The sequence below is a fragment of the Leptonychotes weddellii genome, chromosome 12 (assembly GCF_054177405.1).
Source record: "Leptonychotes weddellii isolate Sample4059 chromosome 12, ASM5417740v2, whole genome shotgun sequence".
Classification (NCBI taxonomy): domain Eukaryota; kingdom Metazoa; phylum Chordata; class Mammalia; order Carnivora; family Phocidae; genus Leptonychotes; species Leptonychotes weddellii.
Window position 1 is genome coordinate 28,938,225 of NC_138380.1, and position 18,335 is coordinate 28,956,559.

At 36.8% G+C, this 18,335-nt stretch overlaps 1 protein-coding gene across 2 annotated transcripts in view; it reads left to right on the forward strand.

Moving 5' to 3' along the window:
* The window catches only part of CTTNBP2 (cortactin binding protein 2), a 151,419-nt gene that overhangs the window by 56,216 nt on the left and 76,868 nt on the right, over positions 1-18,335 (forward strand). For both annotated transcript variants that reach the window (XM_081800202.1, XM_081800201.1), the window contains exon 3: positions 4,929-5,153. In XM_081800202.1, coding sequence (XP_081656328.1) covers positions 4,929-5,153 — 225 coding nt within the window. The remainder of the gene's footprint in view (positions 1-4,928; positions 5,154-18,335) is intronic.

The following is an 18,335-nucleotide window of genomic DNA, read 5'->3' on the forward strand; positions in this document are numbered from 1 at the left end:
AGAAGTGAAATAGTAGTCCAGGAATTGTCTAGTTCTGATATCTTTTTTCTATTAATTAATGAACCTTGGAATTGAGTTGCTGGTTTGAGATGTGGGGGAGGGGCAGTTTCCATTTCATTGTTCACTCCTTGAATATAGTGATGATTGCAACCGCTAGGTTTTTCATACTGGCTTCTGTGTTTGTACTCAAGAACTGACTTATATTTATTCCTGAGAAAGTCCGTCTTATCAGATTGGGCTCATCATTTCAACCATCCCTTGTGGTTTTATGTCCTTGGCACCAAAGCCAGAGTAGGCTAGAGCTGAGGACAGAATTTCTTAGTCTTGCAGTTAGATCTGTATTAATGCTTTAAACATATTTAGTTAATCAGTACTTTTCGATAATATGCTTTTTGAAAAAGCATATTTAGAAACCATTTTCCCTGTTGAATTGTTTTTTTACATTTAAATGACATTCTCTGAAGGATCTTAGGAAAAGAAAAAAAACAAACCCTTAAGTTTGATTAAATTTTATTAGCCATATGGTGAGTAACAATGAAAGTAAATATAGAGCGTTGAGAATACTCTTAACTTCTTGAAATATGAAGTCATATTTGTGTCTTTTAAACTTCATTTCTTTGTACTGGTTTGGATAGTGTTGTAAACATTACTTATCTTTGAACCTTTTTTAGTGTTCCAAAATACTCTAGTCATAATGATCTTTTATTTATTTTTTATTTTTTTAAAGATTTTATTTATTTATTTGAGAGAGCAGAGCCAGAAAGAGAGTGCAGGAGTAGGGGGACAGGGCAGAGGGAGAGGGATAAGCAGACTCCCTGCTGAGCAGGACTCTGGGATCATGACCCCAGCTGAAGACAGATGCCCAACAGACTGAGCCACCCAGGCACCCCCATAATAATCTTTTAGTGCTCAAAAGTGTGGGCTTTGGAGTAAGACTGCCTGGGTTGAATACCAGCTCTAGTTAAAGTGACCTTGAGAGTAAGTTAATCTTTCTAAGCCTCAGTCTGCTTGTCTCTAAATTGTAAATTAAAATAATGGCTATCTCTTGGACGTATTTTTAGGAGAAAATCAGTAACATCTAGAAATAAATAGTAAGGTCTCAATAAAAGTTGTCTTTTACTAGTACCATTTTTTTAAATATTACAAAGTCATTTTGGCTTTTTATAAGATAAAATAATTTTAGCAGTAAGTTTGTGTTTTAAAATTAGTTGGTGCTATGTTTTAATTGTGACCCACAATGCGAGTTTTAGATTTTTTTTCTAAGAAAATTACATACTCTAGGAAAAGTTCAATATTTAAGTATTTTTCCTTTTATTGTTACTAATTAGGTCCCACCAACTTCAGCTGATCTGGTTGAACAATTAAAGCCCAAAGTAGGAACTCTGTATTTGTCAAATCCTCTCCTAATAATGGCCATATTTTTATTTCTTTCTCAACCAGATCTTATAAAACTTCAGATTCTGATTGAAATTATACTTCTATCAATGTAGCTAGTTTTAAGGGTTCCTTTAAAAGTCTGTTTTCATAATTATAGTCTGTATCTTTATAATGACTCATTTCCCTGAAATGCATTTCATTTTCAAGTAATTCTGATGCATAAACCAAGAAGTTATCTGCACATTCAGCTCTTCTTTTTTTTAGGGAAAGGCCTCTTTAAAGCCAGTGTGATAAACATCAGGTCATTTTTTTGTTACATGATCTCCTTAAATATTAAACTTGTATGTGTTGTTGACCTGCCCTTACCAAAAGTAATGTAGTACATTAAGAATCCAATACTCTGTTATAAAGTAAGATGTCCTAAGAAAGGTAAACATTTTTTCAGGAATGTTCAAGCATTAATAGTTGAAAAGTGGGTAAAATTAAGGGATGTCAGTTGGCTTGGGCATGTGTTTAGTTATAAATGCTTGCCTAAATCCGCATTAAGCTAAACTCTGAATCTTTTGGGATGAGCAGAAGAGGAGGTGATGGCCGTGAGGGTTAGTGGTCAGTGGGAAGTTACCCAAGTGAAGGATGAGAGGGTGTCCCAACCTGCCAGCATCACATGGACGAAGGTATAGGGGGGAGAGAACTATGAAAATGAGAGTGTTGAAGGGCTTTAAGCAGAAGAGTGACTGAGGTTTCCTTGGAAAGGTATTCTGACAACTCTGTGGTAAGCAGAGTGCCTCTATTAGATACAGTCTAGGTTTGGGGTGTAAGTAGTACAAAGAATCATGAATCATGGAAAATCAACTGCTACGCACCCTGTGGTTTTCCTGAAAATGCTCTTGCCTGGTTTTAGTGTAGAGAGTTAATTGAGTCCTTCCTGGGATCCCCTGGTTCTGCCTCTGGTGGTGGGTGAACTAACACTTGGTCATCATTTTCTCAGGAATTAGTTTTGCATAGAGGAGTTTGACATTGGCCTAACTTCCTCCCCAGGTTCCTGGTAAAATTGGTCCCTTTGTGAAGAAACTTGACTTCCTCTAACAGGGAAAATGGCCTGAGCTCTTTCCTTAGGAGGCTCTGGGTTACAAATTATATTTTCCTAAGGCCGTTGGATGCTACATTTATCTGTGCAGCAAGAATACATTAAGCACCCATTGTGTGTTCTTTGGTGGGTTGGCAGGATGTCAGCTGAATAAAAGTGCCCCTACTTGAAAGGAGCTCAAAGCAAATATTTAGGAGAAGACAGCCTCACTAGGCCCAGAGTGACTGGACTCTTCCCGTAATAGAGATTACAAACCGGGTGTCCTGTCATCTTGCATTCCCAGATTGTGTTTAGATGAAGTTTCGTGAGTGTTTCCTGTATGCTAGCTTGGGCCATAAGCACCAAAGAGTGGGAATGAGATTGATTCAGGTCCTGTTCATTAGAGAAGTCTGGAGAATGTGGAACATCATCTGACAAAAACTAGGTTCTAGATGCTGCATAAGCAGTGACACAAGACTAGCTTCATGGGTGTGCGACCTCTGCAGTTGCAGAGGGCCATGCACTTAGGAAGGCCCCCTGCTTGGTTAAATGGTATGCTGTCAGCATCTTGAAATTCTTAATTTTTGAACAAAGGGCTCTATATTTTCATTTTGTGCCAGGCCTTGCAGATTATGTAGTCTGTCCTAAATTTATGGCCAACATTGAGGGAAACTATAGATGAAAAGACCCCAACAGTGGGACGAGGGGGTGGTGGCCCTCTGAAGTCACCAGGCACTTCATAGGGAAACCGTAGGCTTTAAATATTCACCACACTCAGATGGCAAGGCTAGTCTTCCAGTTGAACCAGTCAGGTAGAATCGCCCTGCTCCCCTTACCTCCACGCCCTTCCAACCCAGAGAGAACAGCGAAACCACTTAGAAAGAGGGGGAGAAGACTTGTGTAAAGGGAGAGATGTTTTCATGAACCCTCCTTTCCCAGGTGGTACGTATTACCCTGCCACAGATCTTCACTGGGGAAAGGAAGCGGTCATACACTCAAGTTGGATTTTCTAATCAAATTGAGACAGGTTTATGTCTTAAAATGACTATAGGACTTGTATTTAGAGAAAAGTAAGAGGGGGAAAAAAAAAGTAAGAGAAAAAGCATAGGGATGTCTCAGATTTTCATCCAGGGGTGGGGGATAAATGACTACATGGAATAAAAATTAAGAGAAAAGTGAAGGAAGGCAAAATGAACTCGCTTTTGAAATTGCATCTTGGAAGTGATACTTAGTGCATTGATCACTTCTAGAATTTGAAGAATCTAGAAATATCAAATGCTTTTTGACTCAGAAATCATGTTGACTTTTAAGTTTAACATGATCCTCTGAAATGATGCTAGCTTAAGTTTAATGGTGAAATTGGGCTTTTTGTAAACTGTATTTCTTAATCTAATTTGGTAATAGGAAAAGAAATGTTAGATTTATCACTTGCACTTGTGTTTATCTAGTTGTTGGCTTGCTCACAGTGGTCTAAAAATGGAAAAGTCTAGTTCAGTGCAGTTACTTTTTTTTTTTTTCAGTGCAGTTACTTTTAAAGTGAGGAAATTTATGTAATATTTCTTTAGAAAGCACATTTAACATTTTGGACAATTAGCTTGATTTATTGTAAAGTAGTTTTTCCACTGGCAGTGACATAGAATAATTTTTTCTGGTGGCAATTCCACATGACCTGAGTTTGGAAAATATTGCTAGTTTCAGTATATTTCTACTATTTTCCATTTTATGCAAAGACTGTTGTAGGCTAATTATAGAAAATTGCGTTTAGTGCCCTGTGGATGTGAAATTAACTTTGACGCTGACGACTGACACTGAGAGTGGAATGAGGTTACATTCTTTCCTCGAACTCTGTGAACTCTATTTTCATGCCCTTCAACAATGAGATATTTGCATCTTCTTAAATCTTCTAGAGGTTTTTTTGTAGTTTAGTCAAACTTCACAAAATATGAATGTTGTGACTTTTTGACATAAAAATTTCATCAAGTATTTTCTTCTTTAGCAAATATCCTTATAAATTCTTACTCTACAAAACTTGTAGGAGATTTATATTTTGTGACTTAGCTTGATAAGTATTATGTGAAATAGAAGTTCTGTCAAGATAGAGATAATTTTATTTTTGAACTTTTGCTAGAAGTTATTTTAATTGTTGGTATTTCTGATTTTACTTTAAACTAGAAAAGACTGTACCTAAAACACAGATCCTTGAAGGAGTGAGCATCAAGGGAAAAAACTGTATTTGCGTCATTTGTAATTTAAAAGACATTCTTTAAGGAAGAAAATTTGAAAGTAGGCTGAATGGCATGCCAGGCTAGTCAGGGATTGGGGTCACATTCCCCTCGCTTCTCGCTCAGCGCCTGACATCATACGTAAGCCATTACTCAAAACAGTTGTGAATACCATTTGGAAAAGTAATCACGAAACCTTCTTATAAATATCTTTCTGTATATTTTTATTTCTTTCTCAATACATTCCTCTGATTTTGTTCTAGGCCCGCAGGAAGGAGGTATTTATCCAGGAACGGTATGGGAGATTTAATTTGAATGACCCATTCTTGGCACTGCAGAGAGACTATGAGGCAGGTGCCGGCGATAAAGAGAAGAAGCCAGTTTGTACCAACCCCCTCTCCATCCTTGAAGCAGTCATGGCCCACTGCAGAAAGATGCAAGAAAGGATGTCCACGCAGCTGGCTGCTGCTGAAAGCAGACAAAAGAAGGTATTGAGGCTTTCCAACGTTTTTCCTATAACACAGTAGGATGGAGAAGCCATCTCCAGGCTTGTTGTTTGTTCTTTTTTTTTTTTTCTCCCTTTGGTGACTTTAAATTTTTATTTATTTATTTATTTAGAATTTTATTTTATTATGTTAATCACCATACATTACATCGTTAGTTTTTGATGTAGTGTTCCATGATTCATTGTTCGTGTATAACAGCCAGGGCTCCATTCAGTATGTGCCCTCTTTAATATCCATCACCGGGCTAATCCATCCCCCCACTTCCCTCCCCTCTAGAACCCTCAGTTTGTTTCCCAGAGTCCAGGGTATTATGCTAAGGGAAATAAGTCAGTCAGAGAAAGACATGTATCATATGATCTCACTGATATGAGGAATTCTTAATCTCAGGAAACAAACTGAGGGTTGTTGTTTGTTCTTAAATCTCGTCATATTTTCAAGAAGGGTGGGGATAGAGACCTCAAAAGGCAAAATGCTGACAGATTCTGGTGGCCCTTTTCAAATATAATTCAAAAATAACACTAGGCTATAAAATAAGTGTAACAAAGAAATTATGTTTCCTATAAAGGTTACTTTGATGCTTTCTTTAAAATATGCTTTTTTTTTTTTTGGACTTCCCTTTCCTAATGCCATAAGACATGCTTAACTGCTAGGTGGATGATCCAGTATTGCAGCCAGGATGCTGATCAGATGGTAGCATCCCCAACTTATTTATCCAGCTCCTGTCTCAAATATTTCTTTGCAACTAGACATCACTTCTTTAAATTATGTCTTTGGAAAATGAAATTAGCATGAGGAGAATAGAATGAATTTGTGTGGTATATGCAGTCTCACAACGTGTCATCTTGAAGTCCTGGTTCATCTCAAACTTGCCTCTGGGGTCTGAGGGCTGTGTCTGCTGCAGGCCTCCAGGCTCCTGCTCACATGTGTTTCATTTAAACCAACCTCCCCGCATCTTCTCACCTCCCCCACCAACAGACACACGTATTTATTACTGTACTTGAGTACATGCTTCCAAGAGTCCTAAGTGATAAAAACTGAGTTACTGCCATCAGCCATAAGGAAATAGAAGTTCAAATTTTGTCCTTCTGATAGACTGGCCAGACTACTGATTCCGTTTATGAGAAGAGAGTGAGGAAGTCAGAGAAGCTAATAATATCTAGTATGATTCGAATGAAAAGTAATCTGTTCTTCCAACCATTATTAAAGCATACATTTCAATGTTTCTTCTATTTGTCCTTTTCAGAGAACTTGTTATAGTTCACATTTAACACCTGGTTGATGATGAACCTGAATGCAGTGTACTGTAACTATTTATGATGCTGTCATTTAGTGTGTGTGCTTTTGTCCCTGCAATTATATCCTTGCATTGACATGTGTGCCCACGTTCTGGTATAGGTGTTGAATGAAAGCAAACCTCCTCTTCAGTATGTCACGTGGTAGAATACTAAAGCACCGGGTAAAATAGCGTAGAAGACAAGAAGGCCTTCCATGGATGCAAGGCAAAATCAAACAGTTTTACTCTGGACTTTGCAAACGCTTTACAGAGCCCTGCAGAGCAACCACTGAGGTCTCTGGAGATTTTCAGAAATCCCCAGGTGTCACTGAAGCTCATTTGTATTTCTTGGATGAGACACGTTTCAATTATGTTCTTAACATGTCAAATGAGCTATTTCATAATAAAATATTTCTGCTGGGTTTTATGTTGCGTTATCAAAAATCAAGAAAATATTTTGTTTTCATTGTAATTTGCATTTAATGTATAAAAATGCATGCTTTCCTAAATTTTACTTCAGTTTTGCATTTTATGTATCATTTCTCTTGTAGAAGAAAAAGGAAGGAACTCATTTCAAGTTGAATCAAAGATTTTATTATCTAGCTGATTTTTTTTTTTAATCAACTTACATCCTGTTTGTTTCTGAATGACTGGGTCATTTCCAACCTGGCTGGGAGTGAAAGGAAATTGTTTCTGTCCTATGGGTCCTGAGAGGCTAATACGAAATGAGCCAGTGATCTGTCTCCCACGTATAACGGGGATACAGGAGTCCTTTATGGCCAAATTCATTGGCCTGTGTAGTCTCAGTGAAAAGTTGCTCTGATAGGCAGTGCAGCTCTTTGTCCATAAAGAATATTCTCTTCTGGTAGATTGTAGCATGTGAGAAATTAGATTGTGTACTCTTATCCTGAATCTTTACTTATAAAAAAAAATCATATCAGCTGATAAGAGCAGAAACACCAAAGTCATCTTTTTAGCAACAAAATTACCTGTCACCTTTAGTCCTTAAAGTAAATATTTTAACCAAACATGTTCATTTCTCTTGCATATAGAATCAATTGAAGTTCTAGAAATCTAAATTCAGAAAGACAAAAAATCCATTATTTTAAATGAGTCCAGTTCTTTAAATTACTGCCAGAGCAGAAGTCAGGGAAAGCAAAGGTCCCATTATCTACAATTCAAGTATGTATTATCTGATACTGGACCTAGCTCTTTGGTAATTCCAAGACATTTGGCCTGAACACTGCTCTGGCTGCCCTTTCAAGGCGGGAGAAAAGGCTCCATGCTCATTCAAGCATTGATTCCTGCTGAGACTACTAATAGGAGGGTTAACTGTTTGGTAATTTGTGTGCCAGGAAAATTTGGGCAGGAGTCAATTTGGCAGATGGACTAAGCCTGTAAAGCCACTTTGAATAAGCTAATGAGTAATCATCATGGGGAACTTTGCCTCCAGTAATCTACTTTCTGTTTAGAGCCAGTAACCTAGGGTGGAATGATATTTGGGTTTTTTATTATTTATCATGCGCATCATATGTTAATGGAATTTCTGTTCTAATTTATTTTCAGTCCTTTATTCATACTTATAAAGTATAATTTCTAGCCCTGAAATAGGAAAGACCTTTTAATTTGAACAGAGCCTTTAAAAGCCAGAAGCCAAAATAATAACTAGGAAATTCGGAGGGGAGCAAATTTTTTTTTTTTTTTTAAACCAGTGACAAAACTAACAGTCGTTCTGTGTATTAGCTATAGCTTCTTCTAGGTGACAGCTTAGTATAATGAGGTAAGTTGAAAGGCACTAGATGTGCTGGCAGGATTCTTAGTTGTGAGCTAGTGAGCCAGTATTCATGGAGTTAAGCAGGGAAGTGTTTTGGTTGGCTTACAGCATGGTAGAGCATGGCTGGGAAAGCTAGGGGACCAGGTCTCAATCAGCCAGCATCACTGACAAATGATCCCTGTCGATCCTAGTCTGCAGTGGGTAAGACTTCTGCTGATGAGAGGTGAGTACTGTAGCTTGCTGACGCCAGACAGCATGACTACCATCATGCTCTAGGTCTTGAGTGGTGCCTCCCCTGGCCCTGCTTTTTGCATCACTCATTTCCAAGGTGAAGCCTAAGAGCAGGTGCATTTGGTTGGCCAAGCTTAGGCCCCATACCCTCTCTCTGGCTATAAGGAAGATCAGGAAAGCAGATATTGGGCATATTTAGCTTCTACAGGGGAGAATCATAAGGTGGAGAATTCTCCTAACATAAGAAGGAGTTTCAGGTGCTAGACAACCAAAGAAATGACAAAAGGGTCAGAAAAGAACAATCAAATTATTTGTTTTAATTTATTTCATATGCCTTTTCCTTCCTATGATGAATAATTGTACTTGGTTCTACCATTTGTATTCAGCACTCTCTACTTCATTGTATAATACCATTATATCAATATATATCATTATATATGCTTTGTAACATAGAAATACAATTTAATTTTAAGTTGCTTTCCAGACTTTCAAGAATAACATGATAGAGAATCATCTAAAATAATATTTTTTAGAAAGAGTATTTAGGACATCTGGTACAAAGATGGTTGCTTTTTAGCTCATTCATGAATCTTTTTTTGTATAATTCATTTTGACTCCCCAGGAGCGTTGCAGAGTGATTATTAAGAGGGGAACTGGAAACTGCGGCTCTGAGCAGAGATATAGAAGAGAGGGTAGTTCACCTGATCCATGTCTTGTCCTCCCTCTCTTGAAACTCTAGATGAAGAGGAAAGGTCAGATGAGAACTGCAGAGCATAATGCTAGCTATAGCCCCTATAAAGAAAAAAATATTTTAATGTATCTCATTGTTAGATACTTGTTGACCAGGATTGGGCAGATGGGTGGAGGTGACCAGGTGGAGAAGGGAACAGGATGCGCTGAGTATTGAATGATTTGGGGGAGCAATGAGGAATATAGTTAAATGTCATAGAAGTATTTTATGGTTGTGACAGACATGCACTCTGCTTTCTCATTTTACAATTGACCATAATTGCTTTTCTCTCTGTTTTCCACTTTGAATTAGAACTAATTGCCTTCGCATTGCTGCTCTGCTCCCACCTACATAGTTTTCCCTTTCATTCTGTAAAAACAGTTGTTTGGTGCTTCTTCATTCATGGTTTCCAGTCTGGGTGCTATTCTTGGAGCAACCACCCACTTTCTCACTACCAATGAAGCTGTCTTAATTCTTCTAAGCTCTTCCACACAGTCCACTGCTTTTTGCAAAAAGGTTTGGTGATACTGCTGGTGCAGAATTCCCCTTCAAAGGGAATTTGGCCACTACTTAAAAATGGTTGTGAGTATTTACAAACTGGACAATAATATAACAAAGTCAACCAGAACTCCATAATCTATGTATATAGGTGGCAATGATTCCTTCATAGTTGTAGTAAAATGTGATTGAGTTGGGGGCTGTCTCTACCCAACTCATTAGGTCTACAGCCCCTAGGTCCCTGCTCAAAACTGTCCCATATTGAGCCAGTGAGAGCCCTTTTAAGCTGACTCCTTTTGATATGTTTCCATCATTCTTCAAGTACTTCCTTATTTTCTTGCAGCAAGCTATTCCCAGCTCATCTCATCTTTTTCCTATCCCAACCTCTGGAATTAGCTATTACTCCCAGGACCACTGATTTCCCTTTTAATGGAAAGCAGTGTTTAGAAACAAATCTAGAGCTAGGAAATTATGTATATTTACCATAATCAAATATATTTTTATAAATACACACATATTTTATTTATATGTTTCTCTATTATCAAACCGTGAATTCATACTGATATTGACACCTCTGATTCTAAACCAAAGCCATAGAGTATGTTTTTGTCCTTTCTCTATTTAAAACTAACTTCTCCAATAGTGAGAAACCTGGCTCCCATTATACTTCAATTTATTTACTCATTTACTCGAGCCTAGAACACGCAGAGTAGTTTCAGAATTGCTAATCCATAGCTCGATAGAAAGCAAATATACAAACCTGGAATTCACTATTGTTTACAGCTCTTTAAGGATACATTTACATGAAGTAAAAGTATTCATCTTAAGTATACAAATTGATGAGTTTAAAAAATGCATATACTTGTGGAATCTATACCTCTTATAAGGTAGAAAATATTTCCATCACCAGAGAAAATTTCCTGGAATACTTTCCCCGTAAGTTCCTTCCCCAATCCAAGCAACCACTGAACAGTCTTCTGAGTATTTTCATCATGAATTGGTCTTATCTGTATACCAGAACTTCAGGTAAATGATGACTGTAGTTAAATATTAAGCCTTAAATGCAGGAACTGTAAGTCTCTCAATTTTTTTTAAATTTTTTAATACTTAAGTATAGTTGACATACAATGTTATATTAGTTTCAAGTGTTCAACATTGTGATTGGACAGTTCTGTACATGATGCAGTGCTTACCGTGGTAAATGTAGCTACTCTCTGTCACCATACAGTATTATTACAGTATTATTGACTGTGTTCCCTCTGCTGTACTTCTCATTTCTGTGACCTAGTTAACTGGAGGTTTGTACCTCTTAATCCCCTTCACCTATTTCACCCATCCTCCCACCACCTCCACCTCAGGTAACCATCAATTTGTCCTTTGTATTTATGCATTTGTTTCTGTTTTTTGTTTCTTCATTTATTTATTTTTTTTAAATCCCACATGTAAGTGAAATCATATGGTAAACATGGAAGGATCTAGAGGGTATTACGCTAAGTGAAATAAGTTAGGTGGCAAAAGATCAACTTTGTTTTTCTTTATCAAAATTGTTTTGCCTATTTTCATACAAATTTGAAATCAGTTTGTTGGTTTTTCCAAAAGTTTGCAGGGATTGAAATTTTATTGAATCTGTAGACTAATTTGTTGAGAATGGATATGAATGAGATTGAGTCTTCCAATTCATTATCATAGGATATTTGTGCATTTTTTAGTTTTTGATAATTTCTTTTAACAATGTTTTACCATTTTCAGTGTAGTGGTCTTATATGCCTTTTGCTGGGTCTACTAAGTATTTTATGTTTTTGATGCTATTGTTTTTCCAAATATTTATTGCTAATATACAGGTACTGAAATTATTTTTGTATGTTGACATTGTATCCTGTGATCTTGCTAAACTTGCTTATTTTAGCAGTTGTTTTGTATATTACATATGATTTTGTAGGTAAACATATCATCTGTGAATAGAACCCATCTTACTGCTTCCTTTCTAAGTTGCCTGCCTATCTGCCTGCCTGCCTGCCTTGTTCTCCCTACACACACCCCCACGCCCGGCCCTCATCATTGCACTGACAAGAACCTCCAGAAGGTTCTAGTGACAGTAGCGAGAGAAGACTTCAGTGCTTTCTCCTTTTCTCAGGGAAGAAAGACTGTTTCACCGTTACGTATGATGTTAGCTGTGCTTCTTTATAGATGCCCTTTTTGTCACTGAGGTTTTATTCCATGTTGAGAGGGGTTTTTTTGTTTTGTTTTGTTTTTTTTATCATGAATGGGTTTTGCATTTTGTAGAATGGTTTATCTGCATCTATTGGTGTGGTGATGGTTTTCCTCTTAAGTCTTTTAAGGTGATGAATTATACTTATTTTCAAATACTGAAACAATTTGCACCTTTTATTAATCTTTTTAATATATTGCTGGATTTAGTTTGCCTCTATTTTGCTAGGAAGTTTGCATCTGTATTCATGAGTGATCGTTTTTTCTGTAAATTAAGAAAAATACTTGACTAGTTTTGATTTGGAAGGCAATTCTGGGATCATAAAGTGAGTTGGAACATTTGCTTTTCTATTTTCTGAAAGGGTATATATAAGTTTGGCACTATTTCTTTCTTTAATGTTTAGTAGACATCACAGGTAAAGCCATATGAGCTAAAAATTTTCTTCGGGGGCAAGTTTTTATTTGTAGATTCAATTTCCTTAAAATATATAAGGCCATTCCAATTTTCTTTTTCTTTTTTTTTTTTTTTAAAGATTTTATTTATGTATTTGACAGAGAGAGAGGGAGAGCACAAGAAGGGGGATTGGCAGAGGGAGAGGGAAAAGCAGGCTCCCCACAGAGCAGGGATGCCCCCACCCCCTTTCCTGATGGGGCAGGGCTCGATCCTGGGACCCTGGGATCGTGACCTGAGCCAAAGGCAGACACTTAACTGACTGAACCATCCAGGCACCCCATTCCAATTTTCAATGCCACTTATATCCTGAAAGTTGTGTGTTTCAGAGGAATTTGATTTGTTGAATTTATTGACACTAAGTTATAAACCCTCTTTTATTCCTATTATTTATGATTTGTGTTTTCTATATTAGTCAGTTTTTTTCTAAATGTTTAACAGTCTTACTGATCTTTTAGATGAAAAATGTTTGGCTTTGTTAATTTCTCTAGTATTTGTCTCCTATTTCATTGATTTATTACCTTTGTTATTTCTTTACTTTATAATTTGCCTAACTTTTTTGAGCTTCTTAAGGTGAAACTTAGATGACTGATTTGAGACAACTCTTCTAATATATGCAATTAAAGATAGAAATTTCTATCCTTTGCTTTAGATGTTTTAAATTCTCTTCTTTCACTGCATCCCACAGATTTTCATATGTTGCGTTTTTATTTTCATTCAGCATGAAATGTATTCTAAATTCCTTTGTGATTTCTTCTTAGAAGTATGTTGTCTTATTTTTGAATTTTGGGCATTCTTAATATCTTACTGTGATTTATATATAATTTAATTCTGTTGTCAGAAGATATTCTGTAAGATTTTAGTCTTCTGAGTCTTCTGTAAATTGTTGGTGGTTTTTAATAGCTCAGCAAGTGCATCTAAAAGACTGTATCTTCTATAGTCTTGGGATATTCTGTTGCAAATAGAGATAATAATTCAGCCATCATTTATATTATAGTGTCTGTGTTTATAATGTCTCTTTTTTTCCTTTGGCTGCTTTCAAGATTATTTCTTATCCTTGTTTTTAGCAGTTTTAGTATGATGTACTTAGGTATGGTTTTTTTTGTAATATATATATATTCTGCTTTAGGATTGTTGAGCTTCCTAGATTTGTTTTTTTTTTTTTTTACCAAATTTGTGAATTTTTTGGCCATTTTTTAAAAATATCTTTTTCTTTCCCATTCTCTCTCCATTTTGAACTCGTTATGTAGACTTTACACCACTTTATATTGTCCTACATGTCCCTGAGGTGCTATTAACTTTTTTCGATCATATTTTTTATTTTCCTTAAATTGGATACTTTCTTTTGTTTTTTCAAATTCACTGTCCTTTCTCTTCTGCTCTCTCAAATCTGCTATTAAGCCTATTCAGTGAGGTTTTTTTTTGTTTTTTGGTTTTCATTTTAGATTAATACTTTTTAGTTCTAGAGTTTCCATTTGGTTCTTTTTTTTCTAGTTTCCATTTCTATGTCAAGATCCTCCTTTGTTCAGCCATTGTGATGATATTTTCTTTGAAAATGGCTGCTTTAAGTCCCCAGTCTGCTAATTACAATATGGATCATCTTGGGTCCCATTTCTTGAGTCAAAATATTTCTCTTGACAGTGGATCACTTTAAAAAAAAAGTTACTTTGCACGTCTACTATTTTTTTATATATCAGATATCATGAATAATATGATGCAGACATTCAGGATTCTGTTATCTTCTCAGGAGTGTATTTTGTTCTAGTAAGCACTTAACTTGGTTATATTCAGACTCCAAACTGTCTCCTCATAGCTGGCAATAGCTGAAATATTTGCTTGGTTCTCTCAGTTATTCAGCAACCACCTCTGTCATTCAAGGTGGTGTCTCCCCTGTGAATGTGTAATTCAAGCATCAACCAAGGGTTCTGGTGGAAGCCCTAGTTCCATTTTTGACTCCTTGAGCCAGTATAGGGAGTACTTTGGGCTTGAGCTCCTGCTGCTGGTGCTGCCAGGACAGGGAATTGCCCTCACTTGAAAAGCTATACAAGGGCAAGTTGCATCCAGTTCAGTTGGCTCCTCTAAATGGAGGGTGTACTCCTCTTCTATCTTACCACTTACTATTCTCCAAAGCCTTCAAATAGTTATTTTTTTAAGAATTTTTTTTCGAAAAAAAAAAAGTATTTTTTCTAAGAGTTGTAATTTTTATCTGCAGAAGAGATAGTCTAATAAAAGTTATTTCACCATTATTGGCAGTGAAACTTTCTCTGATGTACTTTGTTTTAGGGTGGAATGTTCTGTATGTATGTATGAAGTCCATCTGGTCCAATGTGTCATTCAAAGCTCATGCTTCTTTGTTATCTTCTGCTTAGATGATCTGTCTGTTGCTGAGAGTGGACTGTTGAGGTCTCCTACTATTAAAGTATTATTATTAATGTGATTCTTTATTTTGGTTAACAGTTGGCTTATGTAGTTGGCTGCTCCCGTGTTGGAGGCATAGATATTTACAATTGTTAGATCTTCTCGTTGGATAGACCCTTTAAGTATGATATAGTGTCTCTCTGCATCTCTTACTACAGTCTTTAGCTTAAAATCTAATTTGTCTGATACGAGAATTGCTGCCCCAGCTTTCTTTTCAGGTCTGTTGGCATGAAAAATGGTTCTCCATCCCCTCACTTTCAGTCTGGATGTATCTTTAGGTTCAGAATGAGTCTCTTGCAGACAGCATATGGATGGGTCCTGTCTTTTTATCCAATCTGCAACCCTGTGCCATTTCATGGGAGCATTTAGGCCATTCATGTTGTGACTATGAAAGATATGATTTTAGTGCCATCATGTTGCCTGCGAAGTCCCTGTTTCTATAGACTGTCTCTGTAAATTTCTGGTCTATATTACTCTTGGGGTCTTTCTTCTTTTATAGAATCCCCCTTAATATTTCTTGCAGGGCTGGCTTGGTGGTCACATATTCTTTCAGTTTCTCCCAGTCCTGGAAACTCCTTGTCTCCATCCATTCTGAATGACAGCCTGGCTGGATAAAGTATCCTTGGCTGCATGTTCTTCTCATTTAGTACCCTGAATATGTCTTGCCAGGCCTTTCTGGCTTGCCAGGTCTCTGTGGACAGATCTGACGTTATTCTGATGTTCCTCCAGCTGTACGTAAGAAGTCTCTTCCCCCTAGCTGCTTTCAGGTTTGCTTCTTTGGTTCTAAGATTTGCAAGTTTTACTATTATATGTCGGGGCATTGGTCTCTTCTCATTGATCTTGGGAGGGGTCTTCTCTGCCTCTTGGACACAAATGCTTGTTTCCCTCCACAGATTAGGGTAGTTCTCAGCTACAATTTGCTCAAAGATATCTTCTAGTCCTCTCTCTCTCTCTACCCCCTCAGGGATCCCAATAATTCTGACATTGGAATGTTTCATGGCATCATTAATCTCTCTCAGTGTGATCTCTTGGGCTTTTAGGTGTTTATCCCAGGCCTCCTCGGCTTCCTTCTTTTCTATCATCTAATCTTCTAGCTCACTAATTAGTTCTTCTGCCTCATTTTACCCTGGCTGTCAGTGTATCCAGTTTAGACTGCATCTCAGTCATAGCATTTTTAAGTTCGGCCTGATTAGATCTTATATCTGCCCTTAGAGATTCTATATTGTCGCTAATATTTTTCTCAAGCCTAGATATCGACTTTATAATTGCTACTCTGAAGTCTATCTCTGACATCTTGCTTATATCCTTATCCATTAGGTCTGTGGCAGAGGCCATAGTCTCTGATTCTTTTCTTTGTTGGGGGTCTCTGATATACTTTATAATTGTATTATAACTGCTATCTAACTTATTAAAAATCCATTTATATATTAAATATGGTCAATTCTATAGATCATAGTTTGCTTATAAATGTATTTTCAGAGGAAAAACACTGCAAAAGTGACATACTTTTAAATAGCACGAATAGTTATTATATTATGAATTGAAAACAATATATTTTTAATGCCAGGCACAATGATACATGCTTTATATGCATTGCCTCATTTAATCTTATAAAGTAATAAGAATTACTGCTCTATTGTGCAGATAAGGGAACCAAATAGAACTGAACTTTAGAGAGAATTTACCAAGGTCACACAGCTAAGAAGTTTGGGATCAGACCTTGGTACTACATCTCTTACTCTTGCAAGCACAAAGATTTTGTCTCTGGGCCAGAATGGCCATGGAATTTTTTTGAATATAAAAAAATATTTTTAAGTATGGAATATAAACTGGAAAGAGCTGGTACAGAGGGGGATCTTTATTATTTATAAAGAGCAGTGTGATAACTGATGGAGCAAGTCTCAGGTGAAAGGAGAGTGTCAAGTTAATTGTTGAAGAAAGTCTGACCTTGAACATATGGAAATCTTTCTCCCTTAGAGTGAAGGGAGGGAAGTAGAGATTGGTGTGGTTATTAAAAAAAATATGCTTAAGGGAGGAGACAGGATGTAGAGGGAGTCAATTTTCTTGATAAAAGAGTCTATTAGGGTAGACTGAGAGTTAGTTGAATGGTCATTGGGTGATGTTTTGGGGGGAGAGTGGCAGAAGTTTAAATATTCCCTGAAGTGGAAATGGTAGAGGAGGCTAAACAAAGACAGAGTGATTAATGACTGGTGCTCAGAACTTAATGGAGTCTGGAGCCTTGTGTTTGCAGGTGCACTGGTTATGTGGCTTACTTTGTGCTCCACTGTCTGTGGTAAGATTTAAAAAGACATGTGTTCATCTGAGATAGGACTTACAAGGTCAGAGTGATGGAAGAACAAAGATGCAAAAGAATTATGGGTGCTTTTATAGTAGTATAGTTTTCTGTATAAATATGTGAGATTTGTTGAGTTGATCTCCTGTTAGAAGTCTTTCTTCAATTTGATTCTCAAGTGTGAGATGTAAGTTATCATTTTAAAAATAAAGTGTGATGACCCCTAGTGAAGAAATAGTGTGGGCAAGATGTATGATGTGGTGAGAAAAGCCTGAGACAAGTAGAACCCAGAGTTCCATGTATGCTGACACTGATTCACTAGATGACATCAGAGAGATCACTCATTTGGCATCTAGTTAGTTGTGTAAAATGAAGATAGCCCTTAAAGTTCTCCAGAACATCTTTTTTTTTTTTTTTTTTCCGGCTCCCAAGGTAAATTATGGAACTCATATTTTTAAAATAAGCTGAAAATTGACCCAGTTTCGCTTTTTCCAACATTGCTATAAGAATTTGGGGCAGCGGTGAATACAATATTTAAAATTTTCTTAGTAGTCCTAACTTTGTGTATGCCTTCTACAGAAACTTATTATTTGATGCATTTAGAAGAGTTAAATGTGTTTTGACTATTTAGAAGTCAAATTTTCTGTGAGGCATCAGATGAATAAAATATGCATATAAATATAGTATATGACAGCACTATTGTTCCCCACATCTTACCTAATCTATTTTTGAAGTCACCCCTAAAATTGCATATAGTAGAATAGTATGTGTATAAACAGTTGTCACTAATTATTCTTGGGGAATTATCCGTATTCCTGATCACTTATTTATAGGACCCATGCAATACCATTCAACTTTTTCAAGGCAGGAAGCATCCTAGAGTAAATGAATAATATCTCTGACTCTAATGAGCCATTCTCTCCTTTTGGTTCCGTGACTGACTGTGAAAGTAATAGATTTTCTCAGTGGGGTGAGGAACAGGAGCACATTCTCACAACTGATTGATCATGTGAGCATCTCCTTCCTCTCTGATGACTAAAAACTGACTTAAATAATTACTGGATCTCATGAGAATATATTTATATTTAACATTTGGGGTGGTGGTCAGTGGGGGGAGTCCTTTCTGTGTCTTCATCAGGTAGATCTACTTTAACCTTTATGAATCATAAGGACCTTGTATGGACTACCAGAGGAATGCTTCTCTAGTTGGGAAGATGGGGCATGTGGACCTAGCTGACTGCTGCAGCCCAGCTTGGGGATCTGTCCTTCATGAGCACCTTATGGCAGG